We start from the raw sequence: 25,566 nt of genomic DNA, 5'->3' as shown, positions 1-25,566 counted from the left end.
GCTGGTCCATCAGGGAAAACATAGAAGAATCAGCCACTTAGCATTCTCAGCACTTTGAATTTAGCCAGGCTAACTCCAGAAAAACACAAAACATAAAATACAATCAGCCATCTCCAGAGGGACGCTTGAAGGGGTAAGATCACTCTAATTAGCACACTCATTTCCAGCTAAACTCCCTTAGGTGCTGCACCTTTCAATCCACTAGGATGGAAAATAAACCTTCACTATAGGGAGAAAAGGGATGGAGATGCACCTTCCAACCATCCGGTGGGAGTCATGTTAACACATATGGATTACCTATTTGCAAGTGTCTAAATAAATAGAAAATTCTGGGATCCCTGAATGGATCAGTGGTTTAGCACCTGCCTTCAGCCCAGGGCATGATCCTGGAGTCCCGAGATCGAGTCCCACATCGGGCTCCCTGCATGGGGCCTGCTTCTCCCTCTGCCTGTGTCTCTGCCTCTCTCTGTGTGTCTCTCATGAATAAATAAATACAATCTTAAAAAAAAAAATAGAAAATTCTACTGAAGGGTGATTTAATGCTCAAGTGGCCTAAATGAGGACTGCCTGAAAGACTTAATTTGTGTACTTACATATGCTCCTCAAGAGAGAGCGATCTATTCAACTAAACAAACTGAATGGGTTACATATTTTGACTGCTACTTAGAAAATTTAAAGCAAACACAAGATAATATCTATGCAGGAAACAAAAAGGGACCTTCTGAAATAGTGGCAAAAAGTGAGCTCAACAATATCAACTCCTGGACATGTACCTCCTACTGCTCCACCATCTTTTTATGCTTTCTATAGGATATCTGGAAATGAGGCATTAAAATCAAATCCTCTGTCTGAGAACAAGAATTCTTGTCCCTTCAAAGATCCTTCCAGCTGGAGTAGGAATGAAATCGACGTCAGACAGATTAAAAGGAGACAAACTTAATAGGTGTACGTACAGGGAATCCACAGGAATCCATACAGGAATTCCATAGATGTGGAAATTCCAAAGACTGTCAGGCAAGATGAGGAGCCAATGTCATGCTGAACTAAGGAAAAAGGACTGGGGGCCTGGAGCTTCAGAGGAAAGGAAAACATTTCACACGGCAATAAGAAGGGCACATATTTGGTAATGACATCTTTGTCCTGCCTTGGAGATGGGTCACTGAGATAAACTCTGTTAATAACTCTTATTCTGGGAAAGACCTCACCCCCCAATTTAGAATCTACTGTGTGTTTAAAGGACAGAGTAAAGGTTCTCTCAAGCCTGCAGGATCCCAAGTACCCTCAACTCAAAATCCTCACAAGGCCAATGTGGCACATTCAGGAGGTGGTGGTGGGGCAGCATAGAGACTGTCCTGCACTCCTGCAATTCCCCCATCTGAAACTTCAAGAGTCTCACATGTTAGAAGTTGACCTGGTAGATTGTTTCATGCCATTGATCCAGTATTTTGCTCCTAACAATAGGTCAGTTTAATCAAACTCATTTCAACAGGGGAATGGGGTAAACTAGGTGATGAACCTTAAGGAGGGCACTAGATGTAATGAGTGCTGGGAGTTAGATGCAACTGATGAATCCCTAAACTCTATCCCATGAGCGAATAAAACACTATTTGTTAAGTAACTTGAATAAATTTGAAAGAAGAAGAGGCGACGATGCAGGTGTATTTTTAAGTTAGCCCATTGATAGAATTAACGTTACTAAATGGGAATGGTTAGTAATTAGACCAAATGTTAAGGCAGTTTCTGAGGTCTAATGGTAGCCAGTTGAGCATATTTCTAGCTATTGGTCTTGAAGGATCTTCAGATAGAATAAGGGCAAGTACAGGCAACCTCACAAATCTTCCTGGCTTCCAGTTGAAATTCCTTTGGTAATCTTTACATTGGCCGATAGAGCTCAGCACTAAGCTTGTCTATACATGAACTGTTATGACGATTTCTTTACATCCAATGATTTACATGCAGTTTCCAGAACCTCAGGAAAAATCCTCGCCAGTATACGTTCTCTAAACAGGAGTCAGTGTTAGTTAGCAATGCTGTAAGGCCTTTCTACATTCTAAAACTTTTAAGGTTATTCTCCAATATGTATTCTCTAATATGGACTAAGGGGTGACCAGTCCTTAAAAATGTTCTCAAATTTAAAACATTTTAAGGTTTTCTGCATTATGATTCTGTGATGAGTAAGTACTGAACAATGATTAGTGGCCATCGTATATTGTTTACATTGGTTAAGATTTTCTCATGAATGAATCCTGTGATGTGATGTCGAATAAGGCCTGAGATCTGGATAAAGGCCTTGCCACACTATTCACATTGGTAGGGATTCTTTTCTTCTTCTTTTTTAAAAGAGGTTATTTATTTATTCATGAAAGATGCAGAAAGTGGGAGGCAGAGAGAAAGGCCGAGGGAGTAGCATGTTCCATGCAGGTAGCCTGATAGGGGGCATAATCCCAGGACTCCAGGATCACACCCTGAGCCGAAAGCAGGCCCTAAACTGCCCAGCCACCGAAGGATCCCCTGGTCATAACTTTGAAGTGGAACCTGAGATACCTTGGGAGCCTTTGGTTTGAAACGATTTCTCTATGGTTTGGACAGAGACTTTATTTCTAGTTTCTGTTTTTGTTTAAAAGATTTTATTTATTTATTCATGAGAGACACAAACAGAGATAATTTATTTATTCACAAGAGACACAGACAGAGGTAAAAGCAAGCTCCATGCAGGAAGCCTGATGCGAGACTCGATCCCAGGACCTTGGGATCACAACCTGACCCAAAGGCAGATGCTCAACCACTGAGCCAGAGAGGCATCCCTCTTTTCCAGTTTCACTGTGTCCAGAGGTGTGTCCATCGGCAACTCTGGCCCCTTGGATGTCTTCTAGGCCATCACCATCAGTCCCCAGATTCCAGGTGTGTGAAGCTTTAAGTCACAGCCATAGTTTCTGTTGGCTGCTCCAATATCCTGTGCCAGATTCTACATGAGCAGATAAATACCACAGTTCCCATATGTCCATTGGGCAGGAAGCTCAACAAATACATTGCAAACATTATAGGCTTTGGATCTTGTTCTGCTATACATTGTATGGAACACATAGACTAACTCCATGCAGCATTCAGATGTTCCTCAGATGTTTCATGTGTAGGACTCATTCTGGTTGTCATTCTGTGCATTCACAAGCCTAAAGGCCAACACCTTCATAGGAACAGTATCTCACCTAGATCTTCTCTGAGATGACAGCTACCCCAAAGATTCTTGTCCTTGGGAGTATGTTTGTCAATTTTTATACCCCTGTCTGCCACCATTGTAATTTTTCTTTTTTCATTAGATCATGTGGAGGGAAGTGAACAACACTGACCAAGCAGGTGTCCAGATATAAACAGATAGAACCTGTTTCTTTCCGAGGCATCTGGTCACGAGAAAACCAGATGAAGGGACACCTGGGTGGCTGAGCGGTTGAGTGTCTGCCTTCAGCTCAGATTGTGATCCCAGAGTCCTGGGATGGAGTCCCACATCAGGCTCCATGCAGGGAGCCTGCTTCTCTCTCTGCCTATGTCTCTGCCTCTCTCTATGTGTCTATCATGAATAAATAAATAAAATCTTTTTTAAAAAAGAAAGAAAAACTGATGAAGACTCATGATACAGAACATCCAGAAAATTTAGGTTAGAGCAAGTGGGTACCTTGCTGAATTCAGGAATGTGGAGTCATTGTGAGGAAGAGGTGGTACACAGGGAACTTTGCTTCAGTTGGGCCAGTTCCCTGTCTGTGTTATCCTGTGAGTTCTGGTGTCATCCCTGATGGGTCATCCATGGATCAAAGACTTTTTTATTAGTATACCTGCAGCATTTATTTGACATTCTTCTTAGGAAAGCTTTCTAATATACGCATCCCAGAAAACTCTGTTTATGTTAAGTTGCTTTTTCTTTTATTTTATAAAATAGAAATAAAAGAGACTAGACCAGACTAAATTAATATGAACTGTGTGTGGTGAATTACTTTGGACAGGCTTAGCAATGATAGAGGCAGAGATATCAGTTTCTACTGCCAGATCCCTCCCTAGCCCTCCCAGATCTACCCCCTTCTGAGGCTGTGTCCAGGTCTGGCCTAGCTCTGGGATCTCTTCCCTTCCCAGGACCGATGAGAGGAGATCCGATTCTGAGTGGCTCTTCCTTTCATCTCTTCAGGGCAGGTGCTCACAATTCCCCAAACCCACAATATGATAAATGGGAGCAAAGGACTATAGATCTTAGTAACTTCATTTGTGCTTTATATATATATATATATATATATATATATATATATATATAGTTGTTAACTAATTTTTTGAAAAATTTTATTTATTCACTAATTAGAATACACAGAGAGAGAGAGAGAGAGAGAGAAAGAGAGAGAGAGGCAGACACACAGGCAGAGGGAGAAGCAGGCTCCATGCAGGGAACCTGAAGTGGGACTCAATCCCAGGTCTCCAGGATCACACCCCGGGCCGAGGCAGTGCTAAACCGCTGAGCCACCCAGGCTGCCTTTCATTTCTGTGTTTAACATAATCCTGTGCTTCATGACCCTTTCATCTAGATTCCTATTTTCCATTCCTGGAGATTCAGTAGTTACTCAATTTACAAAATATAAATATCTATACATAATGACCTGATTAAAAAACAATGCAGCTGATTAATATCCTTCTGATCTCCTATAGTTAGGATACTTTCTTAGATATTTTTAATAAATTTGTGTTGAGAACTCCTAAGATATACTTTTTCAGCAAATTCCCAATATAATAGACATAGAATTATGTGTAGTCTCCAGATTTTCAGAATCTGTACATCCTGTATACCTGAAATTTTGTACCATTTGACCAACATCCCCTATTTTGTCCTCAGTCATCTCCTGACCATCACAATTGTATTCTATCCTTTAAAAAACAGCTTTTATTTATTCATGAGAGACAGAGAGGCAGAGACAAAGGTAGAAGCAGGCTCCTTGGAAGGAGCCCAGTGTGGGACTTGATCCTGGACCCCAGGATCACATCCTGAGCAAAGGCAGACACTCAACTGCTGAGCCACACGGGCATCCCAACTGTACTCTATTCTTATGAGTTCAACGCAGATTCCAGGTATTATTGAGATAATACAGTATTTGCCGTTTTGTGTGGCTTATTGTTATTGCCTAACATCCTCAAGGCTCACCTACTTTGTCCCAAATGGAAGCCTGTCGTTTTTTTAAAGGCTGAATTTTGGATACGGATATCTATAGATAGATAGACATAGATATTATAGACGTTATATATAGTACGTATGACACGTAATAGATTCTGATATATTTCTATATCGTAAACAATATTACATTATAGTAGATAGAGAGGGATATAGCTATATCACATTCTCTTGAACCACTCCTCCTGGAAAGCAGAGAAACTACAGGGAGATGACACTTCCTATTTGCTAGAACAACTAAGTTTCAGGAAAATACAAGGTAACCCCAATGTGGAAGAGTTAAAATGAATATATATTGCTAACGAGAGAGGACAGACTATAGGAAAACAGGCATATACTTACACAGTCATGTTTCTATCCTGTTAAGAAAATACAAACACAACAATGAGAGCTCTCTGAACTAATCTACCCTTTCTCTAGTTTTCCATTTATCCTTATTTCACACCTATAATCTACAAACCTTTTTTGTTGTTGTTGTTACAATAGGGAAACAGAAGATGAAGCACATAGGTCGGGCCCAGTACCTACATCTTCTTCGTTATTATGGGACACCTAATGCCCAGCTTGGATGGTGTAATGGGGACGAAATTGCATCGTATGTGAAGTTGCCAACATGGTGCACTCTAACTTCCTTGTGAACACCGTTACTTCCTTGTGAACAAAATTAATGCTCAATCAACATGGCAGTAACCTATACACATTGTTTTCCACACAGAGACTTGCTCAGACATGAGCACATTGACTAGACTCCCTTCTGTGAACTCCAAAATGCAAAGAAAGAATGTGGTTCCTCAGGGTGGTGATTGGCGTTCTTTATTGGGAATCCACAACAGAGGAAACTCAGGACAGAGAAAAGTAAATAGTAGACTCTTTGCTGGGAACTCACCAGGAGTTGTTGGGGTTGACATAAGATGGTGGGGGTAGGGTGCTCAGGTGTGCGGTGCCTGCATTCTCTAGTGTAGAGCCACTAAACATGGGTCTATTTGGTTAAATTAAAGGTATGGACTATTAGTGGACATCCCAGGAATGAAGGTGGCGTGCTCTATGTCACCTTGGAAGCACTGTTTTCACCGGAAAGTAAACTGACTCCCCAAATTGTAAGTCCTTTGTTCTCCTTGGTCTGAGTCTGAGCTCAGGAAAATGTGAATGGCAGTTCATGCAACCCAGAGTTGGAGCTGCCAGGAACTCTGTTCTCTGAGCCGTTCTGAGAAGCGAAGATCAGGGACTGGCAGCAGAACCGTGGAGGGCCAGTTATGGTCTAAGTGATCATTTTTGACCAAATCTGAAGGGACAATTGTCTGATAGGCTCTGCAAGCCACATTTAGGCAGAGGGAATATTCCCGATGCAAATTCTGGGTCTTTTGAAGCTCTGTGCCCATGATGTTAGCACTGAAGTTTGAAACAGGGATCCGGGAGCATTAGAAGATCTGCTGCGCTCATGGACCTCTTATGCATTCATATTACACAAGGTGATCCTTAATGTCCAGTCCGTGATCCCCACCCGCTCTGGGGTCCTCTTCAAGGTGGCTGATGCTGTACCCAGCTTCTTGAGGGCTTCGCATGTATTCTCTCATGTGCATGTGTGAAGTCTTAGCAATAGGGAAGTGAGAGGGTGTGTTCAAATTCTGGGTGAGGGATCCCTGGTTGGCGCAGCGGTTTGGCGCCTGCCTTTGGCCCAGGGCGCGATCCTGGAGACCCGGGATAGAATCCCACGTCGGGCTCCCTGCATGGAGCCTGCTTCTCCCTCTGCCTGTGTCTCTGCCTCTCTCTCTCTCTCTCTCTCTGTGACTATCATGAATAAATAAATAAAATCTTAAAAAAAAAAAATTCTGGGTGAGATAACAACGCTGGTTAGGGGATGGACTGGTCTGTCCATAGACTCTGGTCCCACCTTGCCTGACCTGTGAACTCAAGTGTGTGGGCTTGCTTGAGATGGGTTTTGGGTGTCCTGCTCTGGAGAGGAGGGCTGATGAAGAGAGGAGCACACAGCTACAAGTTTAGGCTCTGAGAGGGGCAGTGTGCACCACAAATATTCCCTGTGCATGTGCAGCGCTTGGTGGACAATCCTGGGGAGGCGCTCTGGGGAGCCAACACCAAGGGTGAAGTCTGGGGTACTGACGGCAGAGTCCTACTGGTCTGTGGTGCGCATGTGCAAAAGTGGGCAGAGCGGGTCAGGAAACGTATCATACTCAGGTTCTGCCCAGGGGAAGATGTTTAGGCCAAGTGAGAAAGCGGTCCAAAGGAAAGGTGGTCTGGTGTGGTGTCAAAAGGTGAAAGGATGAGGGCGCCTGGCTGGCTCAGTACATTAAGCATCTGCCTTCTGCTCGGGTCACAATGTGGGGATCCAAGGATAGAGCTGGGAGTTGGGCTCCCTCCTCAGCAGGGAGCCTGCTTCTCTCTCTCTCTGCTCCTTCACATGCTTGCGCTCTATCAAACAAACAAACAAAAATCTTAAAAAAAGAGAGATGAAATGATGTACAAATTCTTTCATTTTTTCTCTAGTTTCGCTTTTAAAAAAAAAGAAGATTCTATTTATTTATTCATGAGAGACACACACAGAGAGGCAGAGACATAGACAGAGGGAGAAGCAGGCTCCCCGAAAGGAGCCTGATGTGGGACTTGATCCCGGAACCCCAGGATTACGCCCTGGGCCGAAGGCAGTTGCTCAAGCACTGAGCCACCCAGGCGTCCCGTTTGTTTTGTTTTTGAGGAATCATTTAGAAATTGTGTATTCGGGGAATCCCTGGGTGGCTCAGCGGTTTGGCGCCTGCCTTTGGTCCAGGGCCTGATCCTGGAGTCCTGGATCAACTCCCACATCGGGCTCCCTGCATGGAGCCTGCTTCTCCCTCTGCCTGTGTCTTTGCTCCCTACCCTCTCTCTATGTCTGTCATGAATAAATAAATAAAATATTTAAAAAAAAAAAAGAAATTGTGTATTCGGTGTAAGAATGTAAGTCATGATGGGACAACAATCTCCTTCCCCAGAGCCGCCCAGTTAAGTCACATGTGTACAAATCAAAGATCTATATTTCATGATGTGTGTAACAGGAGGCAGATACATTCAATTTTGTAACCGTAGAAGGAAGAGTGTTTGCACAAGGGTGTTGTGCTTACAATCACCGTGGAATATGTTTTATATTCCGCCGCTCCGTTCTACTTCTACTGATGTGAAAATGCCAGTTTCATGCAGCATTGGTTAAGGAATGCAATGTCACTGACAATGAGTGTGATAGGACAATATTTATGTAAACCAACCTTTACGTATTTATGTTGAACCAGTACAAAATATTTTAGTGTCTATGTGTCTTATACTCTGAAATTGCAGAACGGAAGCCCCACCCCAACCTCACAACCTGTATGTCTGAAGGTCAAACTATTACTGACTGGGGGTAATTCATGGGCATTTTTTTTTTTTTTATGATAGTCACAGAGAGAGAGAGAGAGAGAGGCAGAGACACAGGCAGAGGGAGAAGCAGGCTCCATGCACCGGGAGCCAGACGTGGGACTCGATCCCGGGTCTCCAGGATCACGCCCTGGTCCAAAGGCAGGCGCCAAACCACTGCGCCACCCAGGGAAACCTCATGGGCATTTTTAAACTTTATTTAGATATTTCTCATTACACAATTGATGATATGCCTACGTGTATGTTTGCTATCGTTATCCCCTCCAATTGCAAGTATTTAAAGGTCCTAAAAACAGAATTCTGTTTTTAAAGTCTGAATTTCATTGAGCTTAACTGGGCTTTCTGTTTAGTGCGCTAGAAGCTTAAAATCAAGGTTTCCTGAGGCATTGAATGTACTGGTTTCCACATGATCTCCTCCATGGTCACAACTTGTGCGTGGTATCCTCAAGGGAGACAGACGATGTTGAGTCTCCCTGTTTACTCAGAATTTTATCCGTGGTCCTTTACTGCCAATTCAACTGAAGGAACTACTAGGCATCTTATATAAGTAAGGTTATTGCCCCATGGCTGGAATTACAAACTTGACAGTTTTGAACCAAGTACAAATAAGACAATTAATGAGTAGGAGAATGAATTAGTGACCTCCAAATGTACCCCTACAATTTCTACCACCCCCAGCTCCATCCCTCCCCTCCTTCCTCTTTATCCCCCATTGTGACCTTAAGGTCTTCACCTCTGTGACCTTTACATTTCCGTGAAAACTTTCCCTGCAAAGGACTCTCCTAGTCTTCATTGCTCTTCTAAGTCCATGAAGTGTGTTTCAGACCTCTATACCAATAAACCCTTCTTGCCTGATTCTAGAGCTCTCTTTCTTCCATTGTCCCAAACCTCCATGTATTCTTTTCTCCTCCTCCAATGCCATTTGTCTTTTCCCCACCCAATTCCAATGATTTTAGCCCATTTATCATGTCTCTTATGTCCATTATCAATATCTGACCCATCATTTTACAGAGTCCTTAGTTTCCTCATGACCCTACACTCATTACCCAGAACCCTACACTCCCTGACTTTCTCATGGACCCTTTGGCCTACTGATGCCCTCTCTTCTCCCAGCTCTGATGATCCCCCTCCACCCACATACACTCTGTTCCCCAGGTATCATCTGTTCTTCCCATCGTTTATCTCTCGTTGCAACACTGAACACTCCCAGGACTGCATTCACAAGTAACTATCCCCCTTCCACCCATATGTTCTTTGACCCATCACAGGCAATAAAGTTTGCATATGTCTTTTACCCAACCTTGCCTTTGAACTCCCTTTGCCCATTAATTTGTCATCCACCATCCCCTTCTTTCTCATGATTTCCTTTACCTTCTCATTCCCTCAACACATAGGCCTCATACCCTTAATGTCCCTGCATACACCCACCCAACCTTAAAATCTGTAGTGCACTTTAACCCCTCAGTGACATTTAACAACCTAGTGCTTTTAGCCGTGTTCCAAGTTACAGAACATGTCTCAATGATGTTCAAGTCCTAATCCTCAGTGCCTGTAACTTAACCTATTTTGGGCAATAGGATCTTTGCAGATGTAATTAAGTTGGTTGTCATACTGGTTTCAGGTAAACCCCAATTCAATCCCTGTTGTCCTATTGAGATGAGGGAAGTTTGTTTATTATTATTTTTAAAAACATTTTATTTATTCATGAGAGACAGAGAGAGAGAGACAGACAGACAGAGACAGAGAGGGGCAGAGAGAGAGAGAAGCAGGCTCCCTGTAGGGAGCCTGATGTGGGACTCAATCCTGGGACTCCAGGATCACTCCCTGGGCTAAAGGCAGGGGCTCAACCACTCAGCCACCCAGGCATCCCAAGAGGGAAGTTTATACACAATGCTGTGTGATGAAGGGACAACGATGTGTCTCAAGCCAAAGAAGATCAAGGATAGCTATAGTTCCCCGAAGTTAGAAAGGAAGACTCAATTCTTGAGACAAAAGGTGGCCCTGCCAACAGCTTGGCTTCAGATGACTAAGTGCCTCCAGAAGTGTGACACAATAATTTTTTGGGTTCTTTAGCACCCAGTTGTAATAATTTGTTACAGCAGTCCTAAGAACTAACATGGGTCCTGTCTTCTCTTCCCTTGTGGCTGTGTTACCCCAAGCTCCCAGACTCTGTGCATTTCATTTATCCCTGTGTGCTCATTGTTACCGCCTCCCCTGTCCCATATCACTACTTGTCTTCATGCCATGTACCTCAACCTAAAGTGGCACTGCTCATTACTCTTTCAGTGACATATATTGTGAATATGGTCCTTGATGACATTATGAAGCAACATTGTTAAACATCCTACCATAATTCTTATTTTCTATCTTCTGTACTAGTGCATGCTTGAAAATGCTGTATATTCTCATACATGTAGTCACATATTCTAACTTAAAAGATTTTGTGTAACTCTTTATTGAAGCTATTTGCATTTTTCCATTTAGCTTATATTAAAGTTTTACCCCAAAAGACCATACCATTTACTAGACAGTCCATTTAGAGAACATAATAATTACCTGTATATTTCACACTTGATATTAGCCAAAAAGCCAAGAAGCGATTACCTATATATTTCAGAGGTGCTTTTTCCTTCTCACCTATGACTGTCTTCAGATTCTCAAGCTTCACCATCTGCACTGCCTTGGGTCTCTAGCCTGCTGGCCTTCTTTGCAGACTCCAGACTTGCCAGCTCTCACAATCATATTAGCTAATTCATTACAGGAAATTTTCCCACTATCTATGTAGAGACCTATAGAAAGAGAGACATCTATTTCTATATGTAGTAAGCCTATATATAATCTCTGGGTCTATACAAATATAGATTAAAAATATGCATAGATGTGTGCATATCCATTCAATTCGTTGGAGAAACCTACTTTAGACTTTAGTGTCCATACATTTTTTTCCACTCAAAATCAACCTACTGAACTTAATTGATATTAATTACTATATGTTTTATCTTCCTTTATTTTTTTAAAAAAGATTTTATTTTTATTCATGAGAGACACACAGAGAGAGGCAGAGACACAAGCAGAGGGAAAAGCAGGCTCCTCAAGAGGAGCCAGGTGTGGGACTTGGTCCTGGGACTCCAGATCACAACAGATCCAAGGGCAGACACTCAATCATGCAGCCACCCAGGTGTCTGAGTATATATTATGTTTAGTTTGACAGAACTTCCTTTCCATGTGCTTCTCTGAAAAATTGTTTTTCTGTATTATCACAAAAATTAAAAGAGAAAGTCAAATACCAAATTCCAGTTGAAATCTTCTGTGTGCATGTGTGCACATATGTATGTGTTTAATTAATACCTGAATGTATGCAGTTGTTCATATTTGCCATTAATACGAGACCTTTGTAGGAATATCGTATTTGGGGTTCCTTTTAAACAGCTTTATTTGGTATAACTTACATGCCACATAATTTATCCACCTAACGTGTACAATTGATAGCTTCTTAACCAAGTCACATGTAGATATAAGCAAACCATTGTCAATTCTAGAACATTTCATTACCTGCTAAGAAACTTCACACTCTTTAGCTGTCACCACTCTCATCTTCTTATTCTCATATCTAATCAATAATCTGCTTACTAAAAAAAGAAAATCTGCTTACTTACACATATTTCAGAAATATTTGCCGTCTTCTTCATTTGCTATTTATCTTTGGGATTTGGTGATTTTCTGTAGGTGTATACTTCCATTATTTTCTCCCTATCTATTATGTATGGACTATAGGTTTTTAACCTCTGGTTACCAAGAGGCTTAAAGAAAGACCTCTTTTAACAGTTGATTTTAACTTGTTAACCGCTTAATTTCCATATAAAACCTTTTCAGGCTTGAGAGAACTCTTAAGAAATATGAATTTCCATCTGTATGCCATCATAGGGAAGACTTATCTCTTCTCTTTGTGGTATTTGTACTGATTTCCTCATTGGAACCACATCACCTGATGTTGAGAATCCAACTTATAACCATTGCTATTATCCAGATTCATCAGTATTTTACAGGACTGCCACCTCTTTTTCCTTAAAGACCAACTAGCAAATCATTTTATTTAAACTATCCACAAAGTTGGGATCCCTGGGTGGCGCAGCGGTTTGGCGCCTGCCTTTGGCCCAGGGCACAATCCTGGAGACTCAGGATCGAATCCCACGTCGGGCTCCCGGTGCATGGAGCCTGCTTCTCCCTCTGCCTGTGTCTCTGCCTCTCTCTCTCTCTCTCTCTCTCTCTGTGTGTGACTATCATAAATAAATAAAAATTAAAAAAATAAAATAAAATAAACTATCCACAAAGTTTTTTACTTTTAATGAATGGAGAATGATATTCTGAAAACTTATTTCATGGTAACTTAATGTTATAACCATGAACAGCATCTCCATTTAGATCTTCTTCATATATTCTAAATCATGTTGTTCATTTCAATGGGAAATGAGGTCTGCATGAGACCCACCTAAGGAATAAGGGCATCTCATCTTTGATGTAGCAACAGTCAGCCATATAATTTCATATACCAACTAGGCATCTGTGAATCTTCTAAAAAAAAAATGCATTAATATGACTAGTCACCAATCTCACATACGGTCAGTATAAAACAAGCACATTGAAATTATACCTTTGCAAAAATCCATCCCTTGTATCTTTTGAAGCATAATACATCATTTTCATGTTAACTTTGTACTCTTCCTTGTATTTTTTGAAAAAGATTTATTTATTTATTATTTATTTATTTATTTATTCAGAGAGACCGAGCAAGAGGCAGAGACTCACGCAGAGGAAGAAGCAGGCTCCATGCAGGAAGCCTGACGTAGGACTCGATACCGGATCTCTAGGATCACTCCCCAGGCTGCAGGCTACGCTAAACCGCCCTGCCACCGGGACTGCCCTACTTGTATTTGATATAGAGTACTGTCTAAAAAGGGTAACTGATATACCGCTTTGTATTGATTTGTGACATTTATTGACATTTGATGTTCAATAAGTACATTTCTAAATATTTATGTCTTTCAACTTACTTTCTGTAATCTCTGATGTTTTCTAAAGTATATAAAAACAAGGTCTTTCCTCATTCATTTGATTGTAGGTTTTGAATCTAGTATGCATTTTGGGATACTGATTCAGGACTGAATTCCAGTTAAAGGAACTACAACTTTTACACTTTATGGTTTCTATTCTGTATGATAGCTATGATGTTGAGTAAGTCTAGAGGTTTATCTAGATGTAATGACCTTGTAATGATTTTCCTAAGATGGTAAGGCTTGAATACTGGTTAGTGGGCTTGCCAAATCTTTCATACTTGTAAAATCCTCTCCACTATACATTTTCTGATCAGTAATCATGGTTTTCTCTTGTTGAAAGGCCTTGCCACATTCTTTACACATATTTCATTTCTCTGATATGAATTACCTAATGTGGAGTAAGAGTTGAGCAGTACTTACAAATCCTCCCATAGTTGCTTCTACTGACACTCTTGGTGCTACTTGTGTACTGTCGTTGGGGACCTGGTACCTCTGAGAAGAGGTAGCTAGGAGATGCTGGCACTCTCAATGGCTGAAGGAAAACCCAAAGGAGTCAAAACTGAGGGGTGACTGGGGGACGGGCACTGAGGGGAGCACTTGATAGGATGAGCACTGGGTGTTAATGCTATATGTTGGAATCCAATAAAATATTATAAAATAAAGATAGAAGTCAAGACTGAGAACAATGATCATATTAATTCTTCGGTGATGGGGCAGGATTGTTGTCGCGCACTTAAAGATGAAGAAGCGTATACCGCATGTAATAAACTAATGAAAAACTATTGTGAACAAGGTTTGTCAATGCAATAGGTTACATGATTGATGGGCATCCAATAAAGGAATAAGACACACACTTGAACAGCTGGAAATGGAGGAGAAAGATACAACTGATCGGTTCCAGCACCAGACAGGAGGTGTCTACTAGAAAGGGAACCTTCTACGTTACAACTCTGCTCCTCCAGACCAAGAAGGGGTTTCCATTGTTCTTTCACTTTTCTCTTCCCCGTTCTTTATTGGACACCTAGATAACTGTGTCTCTGCAAAAGCATATGGCTTTAAAAAACAAAACAAAACTGAATGGCCAATGGTACAGTTTGATCAACATCAAGAGGAGATAGAATGAAGGGAAAAAGTGGTTCTATGTAACTAATCTTTTCCATTAATGCTGTGATTATTCAGCTCTTATTGTTACATTCCAGGAATTATTTTGCTCTCAGAGTTGACAACAACAATAAAAGAACATAAAAATCCTTGCATTCCTTGTTAGTGTTGTGCCCTAGATTACGTATCTGAGAAACCACAAAGGAGCCGACACTGATGCAAACACATGAGGGTTTATTTACAAGCTTGAGCTTGGGTCCAAGTGTACCCGAAACAGCGAGGCAGGGACTTGGACCCCGAGGTGGGTTCCAGATTAGTTATATGGCCTGGTCTAGGCGACCTCCAGAAGGGATGGAGGAATTTCTCAAGTTCTGTTTACATTCTGATATGGGACTTTCAAGGGCATTAAGCTCTGTTCTCATTCTGATATGGGACTTTCTAGGGCGTTAAGCTGTAAGCTGTTTTTTCCTGTAACCGAAGTAAGGTAAAGTTCAGCTCTTATCACAGGGGCCTGAGATGGCTGTACTTGGGCTAATTCTGAAGTTAAGGTGGAATGGCCTCATTTTCTCCGCCTCCACAGTTACATTGAAGAATTTTTAAGTTTTTCATTTATCATTGTAAAATCAAGGAATATTTTATATAATTTCGTTGTATAAAGTTTTAGATGTAGGACAATCTGTCTTAAGGTAGGGATAAATTGCTCTAAAAGAAAAGAATATTGATCATTTTCCATTCAAGTCAAGTTTCTTGTTGCTTAAAAGAACTTAAACATTCTCTCACAATCCTTAAACGTTGAAGCCTTGCTCTAGTGGGACTTCTTTGATAATGAATAAAGGCTCAACAGTGATTAAAGGCCTCACCGCATTCTTTACATTTGTTAAGGTTTTTCTCTAGTGTGAATTCTGTGATGACTAGTAAGGTGTGAGTGCTGGGTAAAGGCTCGACCACATTCTTTACATTGGTAAGGCTTCTCTCCAGTATGAAGTCTATGATGTCGAGTAAGACTTGAGTTCTGGTTAAAGGCCTTTGCCACATTCCTCACATTTGAAAGGTTTCTCTCCAGTATGAATTCTATGATGTTGTTTAAGATATGAATGCCTAGTAAAGCTCTTGCCACATTCCTCACATTTGTGAGGTTTCTCACCAGTGTGAATTCTGTGATGTCGAGTAAGATATGAACACCTCTTAAAGGTCTTGCCATATTCCTCAACTTTGTGTGGTTTCTCGCCAGTATGAATTGTGTGATGTTGAGTAAGGGTTGAGTGCTGTGTAAAGGCCTTGCCACATTCTTCACATTTGTACGGTTTCTCTCCAGTACGCATGTCGTGACATTGAGGTAGTACTGAGTCCAAGTCAAAATCTTTGCCACATTCCTTACAAATGTCACTTTTCTCTCCAGTATGGACTGTCTTATGTATACTTAGCCTTGGTGCTTGACAAAACATTTTCCCAGGTTGATTACACCTGAATGGGTTTTTTCCCACATGAATTCTCTGTTGATCATCAACATTGGAGGACTTGTTAAGAGCATTCTCACATTCATTTTTAGGATTCTCTCCTATATTCATACTATTATGTGTACTAAGGTTAGAGTTTTGATAAAAGACTTCCCCACATTTACTACACTCATGATGGTTCCCTAGAAGCTGAGTCCTCACACATCGACTAACATTGGAGCCCTGGTTAAATGTTTTCTCAGATTCACTGCATTCAGCAACTCTGTCTCCATTGAACACGCTCTTGTAATTTTGTAGGGTCGACTCCTTAGTGAAACACCTCTCAAATGGATCCTGTTTAGCACTTTGTTCTTCATTTACAAATCTCTGATTTTTAGAAATATTTGACTGAATAGAAAATCCAATTCTTTTTTCACAAGGGTTCAAATAATTATTTTCAGCATGGACTAGGTAACTTCCCAGATTGTCCAAACTGTCGGCTTTCCCTAAATATGTAAGTTTGAATATATGATTTGAGCTTTTGTTTTCAGAAATGCACTGCTTTGTGGAAGTAGCAGACTTAAAAAGGGAGGTTACTGAAAATGTTTTATATCCTTCACCATTTTGGGCAGGGAGATTCTTATTATGGGCAGATGTCTCAGTTTGGTTGTGTCCTTCATGATGTCTTTGATGCCCTTCACTCTCTCCATCATTGTCCCAGTCTGTCATGAAGTGTAAATTCTCAATGGTATTATTTTTTAATCTACCCATTGACACTCTTTGGAAGGAAGCTTCGATACTTGGCTTTGACAGCAAGCTCTGGGTGTCACGTGAAGATACGGCTGAAAGAAATCAAGAAAGAGAAATGTAAAATTATTCCACTCACTACTCTCAGATGAATATGCTGACAACCACTAATAGATAACCTAAAAACCAGTCATAGAAAATCAGCAAGATGGCTCAGAAGGAATCATCAGGACTTTTTTTTTTTTTTTTTTGTATGGCTCAGTTTATTTATTTATTTTTTAAATGTTTATTTATTTATGATAGTCACAGAGAGAGAAAGAGAGAGAGGCAGAGACACAGGCAGAGGGAGAAGCAGGCTCCATGCACCAGAAGCCTGATGTGGGATTCGATCCCGGGTCTCCAGGATGGCGCCCTGGGCCAAAGGCAGGCGCCAAACCGCTGCGCCACCCAGGGATCCCCTCATCAGGACTTTATTCCTCAATAGACACATAAACTAACACAGAATGTACTGACCAATAGCCTAATAGATAGCTGTAGTACTACAGCTATAGTAGTAGCACTGTAGTACTGTCATGCTATAGTACAAATTACTTTCTTAAAACTCAAAAAAATCAGGAAAGTCCCGTGAGTCCAAAGTGCAATGGGAGGAAATTTAAACATAAACAAAAAAGAACCAAAGAGGAATTAGCAAAAATAGGAAAATATCGGGCAGCCTGCGTGGCTCAGTGGTTTGGCGCCGCCTTCAGCCCAGGGTGTGGTCCTGGACTCAGAATTAAGTCCCACTTCTGGCTCTCTGCATGGAATGGAGCCTGCTTCTCCCTGGCCTCTGTCTGCCACTCTCTCTCATGAATAAATAAATAAAAATTAAAAAAAGGGGGGGGAGAATTATCAACAACATGAAGAGTTGGTTTTCAGGAAAGATCAACAAAATTGACAGATGTTTAACAAAATCAAGTAAGAATGAAAAAAAAAAGGCCAATTAAAATCTAGAAGTGAAGTGACAGCAGACAGTATTAACTGACCATAAAAACACAAATAAAAAGAATTGACAATGGATAACTATATGCCAAAAAAGAGATATGAAAAATGTGTATAAATTTCAAAAAAGATGTAAGCTACCTAGATTTCAGGATTCCAATAAATATTTCCTGAAGAAATATTTAAAATGTCACAACTGATCTACAACTACTAAGTAGATGGAAAAAGTAATTTAAAACGTCCCAACAAAGAAAAGACTTATTCAAAAAAAAAAAAAAAAAAGAAAGAAAAAGAAAAGAAAAGTCTTATTCCAAATGAATTCACTAGATAATTCAGAGATTTAATGTGAAAGGACATTTTTTTTTTCTTTGAAGATTTTATTCGGGGATCCCTGGGTGGCTCAGGTTTAGCGCCTGCCTTTGGCCCAGGGCGCAATCCTGGAGTCCCGGGATCGAGTTCTGCATCAGGCTCCCGGCATGGAGCCTGCTTCTCCCTCTGCCTGTCTCTCTCTCTATGTCGATCATGAATAAATAAAAACTTAAAAAAAAAAAAAGATTTTACTCATTTATTCATGAGAGACACACAGAGAGAGAGGCAGAGACACAGGCAGAGGGAGAAGCAGGCTCCATGCACAAAGCCTGATGTGGGACTCGATCCAGAGACTCTGGGATCACGCCCTGAGCCAAAGGCAGACGCGCAACTGCTGAGCCACCCCGGAGTCCCATGGAAAAGTATTTCAAATCTCTTCCAACATTTTCAGGGAGTGAAGAGAAGGGAAATTATCAAAATTGTCTCTGTGACTCAAGTGTTACCAGGTTGTCAAAGGCAAAGCAAGACTGTACAAGTAAAGAAGATTACAACTACTACCTGTGAGGCGCAGTTATACAAAGTCCACAATAAAAAAAGCAAACTAGCACACTGAATCAAAAGCACGTTTTACAACACAATTAAAGGCAATTCTTCCTGGAATTCAAGGGTGTTTTCACATATGGAAAATTATAAGGTAAAGGCTCCACATTAACAGAATGAAGATCAAAAATGGCAATCATATTGCTGCAGAACAAGAATATGAGCATACTGGACAATGTTTCATTATTAAAAACACTCAATAAAGTAGGAATAGAAGCAAACTACCTCAACTTAATAAAGGCCATATAGCTATGAAAACCTGAAATCTAACATATTCTTTTTTTTTTTTTTTTTTAAAGATTTTATTTATTCATAGAAACAGAAAGAGAGAGAAGCAGAGACACAGGCAGAGGGAGAAGCAGGCTCCATGCAGAGAGCCTGATGTGGGACTCGATCCAGGGTCTCCAGGATCACACCCTGGGTTGTAGGTGGCGCTAAACCGCTGCGCCACCAGGGCTGCCCTGAAATCTAACATATTCAATAGTAAAAAAAAAAACTGTAAGCTTCTTCTGTATGATCATAACAAAGGGATTTCACTTCTATTCAACATAGTACTGGATATTCTAGTCTGAATGGGAGAAAAAAAAAACCTTAAATGAATCCAAATGGGAAAAGAAAATGCAAGTTTATCTCTTTACAGATGACATCCATAAAAAACCCTGAAGAATCCTTATTGTTTTGTTGTTTTGTTGGTTATCACTGGTATTGTTTATTTCTAGTAATTTTTTCTATGACACACTCCATTTTCAATTTTTTTAATGCTATAAATGCCTGAATTAAGTTGCAGTTTCAACTTTTTCCCCCTTTCTTTTATTTATTCATTTCTTTATCATAGTAGGTTCCATACCTAACATGAAGCCTAACTGGCTAACTGGGTCCTGAACCCAAGACCCTGAGATCGAGACCTAAACTGAGATTAAGAGTCAGATGCGAAACCGAGTGAGCCACCTAGACACCCCCAACTTTTCTTCTGAACGTTACAAGACAAGGAACTAGAGAAAGAAGAAACTTACCTGTGATCAAGTAGAGAAAGAAACTAACAAAGAAAAATTAGAGGTAGGGACCATAATAAACAGTAACTTAACATTGACGTCAATGCCCAGATTTTCCAAAAAATAATAAAAAATTTAACTACATTAACTAAGAAAAAAGGAGAGAAGTCTAAAAAATTAAAACAAGAAATGGGACAGAAAACACAACAGATAACTACAGAAATACATACTGTGATAACAGATTGCCATGAACAAGTATAAACTAACAAATAACTTAGAAAAATCCCAGATAATTCCCCTATGTATATAAAACAAACAAGATTGAAATATAAATCTTAAACCCAACAAGTAGATCTTCACAGACCAATAACAAGAATGAAAGTTGAATGTAGAATAAAAACAATTCCCAGCACAGAAAAGCCCAGGAGCACATACCTTCGCTGGTCAGCTCTACCGAACATTAAAATAATAATTAATGACAATCCATCAAAATCTTACAAATAGTGGAATGGACAGAACATATTCAACATCATCCTATGAGGCCCAGCATTACCCTGGTACCAAAGCACGATAAACATCGTACAAGAAAAAAATACTCTAGCTTGTTTGATAGCCAGGTGTTGCTACTCTGGCTTTCTTTTGACATCCATTTGCAACTTAAATGTTTTTCCATGCAAGTGTAGCCAGTACCTAGCACCATAGAACCAGATTACAATACCACTGACCATATCCCCTCTGCTATATCCTTCAGCCTCATGATTTATCTATTCTATAACTGAAAGCCTATACCTTCCATTCCCCTTTACCCAGTTGGCCCATCATCCCTCTCCATTCCACTCCAGAAAGCAGCAGTTCTGTTTTATTTTTGGAGTGGGTCTGTTTCTGCCTTTTTTGTGGTTTCTTGCCATTGAGGACCATGAAAATAGACCTAGGAAGTATTGTGCTGGACACCTGTAAATACCTAGAAAGTACTGTGCTGATAAGTCAGGCAAATAAAAGCAAATAACACATGATTTCACTTATAGGTGGAGGCTAAAAAACAAGTGAACAAATAAATTAAAAGGAGAAACAGACGCATAAATATCAATTTCATGTTTTTATTTTTTAAGATCTTGTTTATTTATTCATGAGAGACACACAGAGAGAGTCAGAGAGAAAGGCTGAGGGAGAAGCAGGCTCCCTGCGGGGGATCGATCCCAGAACCTGGGATCACAACCTAAGCCGAAGGCAGAGGCTCAGTGACTGAGCCACCCAGGTGCCCATCAACTTCATTTTAAAATAAACCCATGGATAATCCCAAGAAGTATAAAAATTCCATGTTCCACATATTCTATAGTGGAACAAGCTTACCTATAACAATTTTCCAATGCTAGCAGAAGACAGAGGACTCTCAGATTCAAGTCCAAGGATCTTAGGGTTCATGACACATGAAACAGAACAAATTTCTTGATCACACTAATTTCACTTGCCAGCTCCAAATCCCCATTTCACACATATAGATGCTGCATATGCAGTGGGTTTGTGTCGCATCTATGAGACCCTGAGCACAGGGAATCCCAATATCTTGAAGGAGCAGAGAGCATATCTTCCTGAACCTTTGCCATAGAAGACGATATCCGTTTTCCTCTACAGTTAACAAATCTGTCCTCCACCTAAGGGTAAGATATTGTCACTATATTTCAAAGCATTTTAATATTCGCACAGCAGCGGAAAGCCAATTAAGGATAAACACTTTCAGTGCCTCTATCCTTAACATACAGAGTAACTTAAACCCATAGAATCGTTTCCCAACACTATCCTCCACTCAGTCTGACCCCAGTATGTCTCCTGACTAATTTTCCCAGATGTGCACCACCTCATCAAACACTCATTAGCCTGACACAGGATCTGGATAAAATCTATTCAATGTCGGTTGCCTGCGTGGCTCAGTCAGTTCAGTGTCTGACTCTTGATTTTGGCTCATGTCATGATCTCAGGGGTTGTGGGTTCAGGTTCCTCAACAGACTCTGGACTCGGTGCTCAGCATGAAGTCTACTTGAGATTCCCTCCCTCTCCCTCCCACCCCATCCACATACACTCTCTCTGTAAAAACAAATAAAGCCTTGGAACTTTTTAAAAAGCAGTTTACATCAGGAGATATTTATCAAGGCTATCACTGGCAGGATACAATGCAGAAGAATTGGGTGACTTATAACATTCACTTCTGCCCTGTTCCTGTGGGGCTTGCATTCAACCACACTGAAAAATCCCAGTACTCATGAAGGTCTACCTTAAACTTCTGTAGTGAACTTGCAAGGGAGATGTGTGAAGAAACACCTAAACTGTTCAGAAGCATATGAATTTACATTGTAGTTGATGACAGATCTTGTACTTCTAACCCAGGCAGAACAGGTCCTGGAAACAGTGGAATCATGCCTCATTACAAGAAAATGGCTGAGAATTGGGAAACACATAGGATTTAGGGCAGAGATGTTCACCACTCATCAACAAGAAATATCATAAAGAACAACATAAGGGCGCTTGGGTGGCTCAGTGGTTAAGCCTTAGCTGAGGTTGTGACCCAGTGTTCTGGGAATTAGCCCCATGTTAGGCTCCCTGCTAGGAGAGCCGGCTTCTAACTGTCCCTCTGCTGCTCCTCTTGCTTGTGCTCTCTGTCAAATAAATATATTAAATCTTAAAACAAAAAAAAAATGAACAGAGCAACCCGGGTGTCTCAGCGGTTTAGCGCTGCCTACAGCCGAGGGCTGGATCCTGGAAACACAGGATGCAAGTCCCATGGCGGGCTACCAAAATGGAGCCTGCTTCTCCCTCTGCCTCTGCCTCTGCTTCTCTCTCTCCCTTAAAAAGTGTGTGTCTGTCATGAATAAATAAATAAAATATTTAAAAATAAAAAAATTAAATTAAAAAAGAAACCCAACAATATAGACTAAAAGATGGATGAGACAGGGTAAAATGAAACAGGTAATCACAAGGACAAACGTTCTTTGGGTGGCTCTGAAATGAGGTGAAGATTGGGCGGAAATGTTGATCTTATTATGAATACACCTGACCTACTGCTTGTGCCTGGAGTGGATGAAAATCATGGAATTGCTGGTCCAGATCACAAGCTCACAACACGGTATCAAGGAATAACAACAATGGTCCATAAAGCCAATGTATTATTTTGATAAGATATCACAACCTTTTTTTTTTTTTTAAGATTTTATTTTTTTATTCATGAGAGACACAGAGAGAGAGAGAGAGAGAGACAGAGACACAGGCAGAGGGAGAAGCAGGCTCCAGGAGGGAGCCGGACGTGGGACTCGATCTCAGGACTCCAGGATCACACCCTGGGCCAAAGGCAGGCACTAAAGCGCTGGGTCACCCGGCCTGCCCAAGATATCACAACCCTATCCAAAATGTTTTTTCTTCATACTCTTTTGTGGTACATTTGGCAGTAACACACAGAACAAAATTAATGTACCTGGAACAATGTACCTGGAAGTTCTTACTTTAACCCCCCTCCAAAAGAGTCCATAGGGTTAACATTAATGATCTGGAAGATAAGGAAGACCCGCATGGTACCATAATGGACACAGCCCTGGACACATATCAAAGATGTGTGCATGCAAAGTCCTGGCAGAACTATTTTCACCCAGAGGCTGTCACCTGTGGGTGGGACCCCTTTAGAGACAATGTCCCATGACTTGACTATACTCATGTATTGGACAATAAAATCTGTAGAACTTAACCTACCTCCAGTGAGGTAAAGAGAGAGATATAGGTAAAACAGCTTTGGTTAGCGAAAATTCCAGCTACAAACTATAACAAGTAAATTATTGCTACTGTCAAGCCTCTAGTGGCCATTCTGCTTTGGGATATAGTAATAATTATTCATCAGAGCAGAGAAGCACACTGAAGGCTTTGAGATCCAAAGTGACATTGGTTCTGTGGTTCTCTGAGATTGCTAAACATACCCAAAGCCAGGAAAAGATGGAGAAAGAGTACAGTGGCAGTGTGCTCCAAGAGTGTGGTGCTATTAATTCATGTGAAGAAATGACTAATTAAAGCAAATGAAAAGAAACCACAATAAAACACTTTCAGAATACACTTCAATTTGTTAGCCATGTTGAGAAAAAAGGAAAAACCAGAAAACCTCAGTCACTACACAAACTAGAGAACAATGACTCTTAATACGTTTCTGATTGATATTATATAGATCATTATGATGTTTTCAGAAAAACACAAAGGGTCTATCTCTGTTGTCTGAGTATATGAGAAAATTTCTAAAAATGATAAATGATAACAACCATAAATGTTGAAATCAAAAATTGGATTACATTAAGAACTTCTCTGCATCATAAGCTCAAGAGAGAGAAATAGAGTGAGAGAAGGAAAAAAGGACTCATTCTCATAATATATATATATATAGCCTAAAGAAAAAAATACCAAAACAGAAAAAATAGGCTCAATAACCCAGCAGATACTTTGAAAAAAAGATTATCAAAAGGTTAATGCCCAACTCCATAGTAACAGTAACAAAAAAGCAGATAAAATGACCACTTGGGGGACCCCTGGGTGTCTAGGTGGTTGAGTGCCTGCCTTTGGCTAGGCATGAGTCCTGCCTAGGCATGAGTCCCAAGGTCTGGAGATAGACTCCTGCATTGGAGTCCCTGCATAGAGCCTGCTTCTCCCTCTGCCAGTGTCTCTGCCTCTCTCTCTCTCTGTCTCTCATGAATAAATAAATAAAATCTTTAAAAAAAGAGAGATAGAGAAAATGACATAAGCTACTAAGTTTTAGAGAGTGTGTGGATGGGGACGCCTGGGTGGATCAGCAGTTGAGGTTCTGCCTTTGGCTCAGGTTGTGATCCCGGGGTCCTGGGATCAAGTCCTGCTTCAGGCTCCCCAGGGAAAACCTGCTTCTCCCTCTACCTGTGTCTCCTGCCCCTTTCTCTATGTCTCCATGAATAAATAAATGAAATCCTAAGTATTCAGTAGTATTTGGTATTAAAGCTGAGCATGATTAAACATATTTACCAACAATTTGATCTCACATATATAACCAGCAGGTATGTGTGCACGTTCCACTAAAAGATAAATTATAGATTTTACATGCCAGTACTATCATGACAGTCCTGCACTGAAAATCATTCCCCTCCATTAGCCATAAAATGATGTAATCAATTGATATTCACACAATGGAATCGAATGGATCCATTCTAAAGAATGATGCACAATAACATGAAGGAATACAGATCAATTCACAAGTATAGATAGAAAAACAGCCAAATACAAGAGTTCCCACTGCCTGATTACATTTATATAAAGTACAAAAACGAGGACAGCGATCTATGGCTTTCCGCGTTAAAAGAGTGCTGAGCCTTGTGGAAAGGTACCAAGGAAATAAAAGGAATTGCAGAGGTCAAGTAATATTTTTTTTGAGGTCAAATATATTGTTTCTTGACCTCAACAGTTTATAGAGACGTGCTTAGTTTGTGAAATTCAATTGAGCTGTTAACATATGTTCTGTATGTGTGACTTTACTTCAAAAAAATATTCAACATGGAGAAACTCTCTGGCTCAGTTTGTGGAACATGCAACTCTTGATTTGGGAGTTCGAGCCTTGGTTTAGGGGCAGAAATTGCTCAGAAATGGGGTCCTAAAAATGTTGACCTGCTAATATTAAAAATAAATAAAAATAAAATTAAAACCTTAAAAATTCTTAAAAGCAAAAAAATAAAAAGATGTAAAAAGAGAGGTGTCATAAA

The 25,566-nt window shown here is 40.5% G+C and overlaps 3 protein-coding genes across 12 annotated transcripts in view; 1 reads left to right on the top strand and 2 right to left on the bottom strand.

The window, feature by feature from the left end:
* LOC112643367 (zinc finger protein 420-like) overlaps window positions 1–25,566 on the top strand; it is a 642,213-nt gene that overhangs the window by 498,693 nt on the left and 117,954 nt on the right. For 2 of the 10 annotated variants that reach the window (XM_049108196.1, XM_049108193.1), the window contains exon 9: window positions 5,687–5,798. The exons of 6 other annotated variants lie outside the window; for them this stretch is intronic. In XM_049108196.1, coding sequence (XP_048964153.1) covers window positions 5,687–5,756 — 70 coding nt within the window. In that variant the 3' untranslated portion in view covers window positions 5,757–5,798. Of the gene's footprint in view, window positions 1–5,686; window positions 5,804–25,566 lie in introns of those variants that run through there. 2 more of the 10 variants (XM_049108143.1, XM_049108137.1) reach the window with 2 other exon arrangements.
* Window positions 1–25,566, bottom strand: part of LOC125754834 (zinc finger protein 345-like) — a 113,818-nt gene that overhangs the window by 82,783 nt on the left and 5,469 nt on the right. The window lies entirely within an intron of this gene.
* The window catches only part of LOC112643387 (zinc finger protein 85-like), a 56,292-nt gene continuing 45,702 nt past the window's right edge, over window positions 14,977–25,566 (bottom strand). The window contains 3 exon segments of the mRNA XM_049108353.1: window positions 14,977–15,636; window positions 15,638–15,784; window positions 15,786–17,035. Coding sequence (XP_048964310.1) covers window positions 15,595–15,636; window positions 15,638–15,784; window positions 15,786–17,035 — 1,439 coding nt within the window. The 3' untranslated portion in view covers window positions 14,977–15,594.

This window comes from Canis lupus, chromosome 1 (assembly GCF_003254725.2).
Source record: "Canis lupus dingo isolate Sandy chromosome 1, ASM325472v2, whole genome shotgun sequence".
In the NCBI taxonomy this organism is placed as follows: domain Eukaryota; kingdom Metazoa; phylum Chordata; class Mammalia; order Carnivora; family Canidae; genus Canis; species Canis lupus.
The sequence above is the reverse complement of the archived record's forward strand: the minus strand, read 5'-3'. Positions and strand labels throughout refer to the sequence as shown.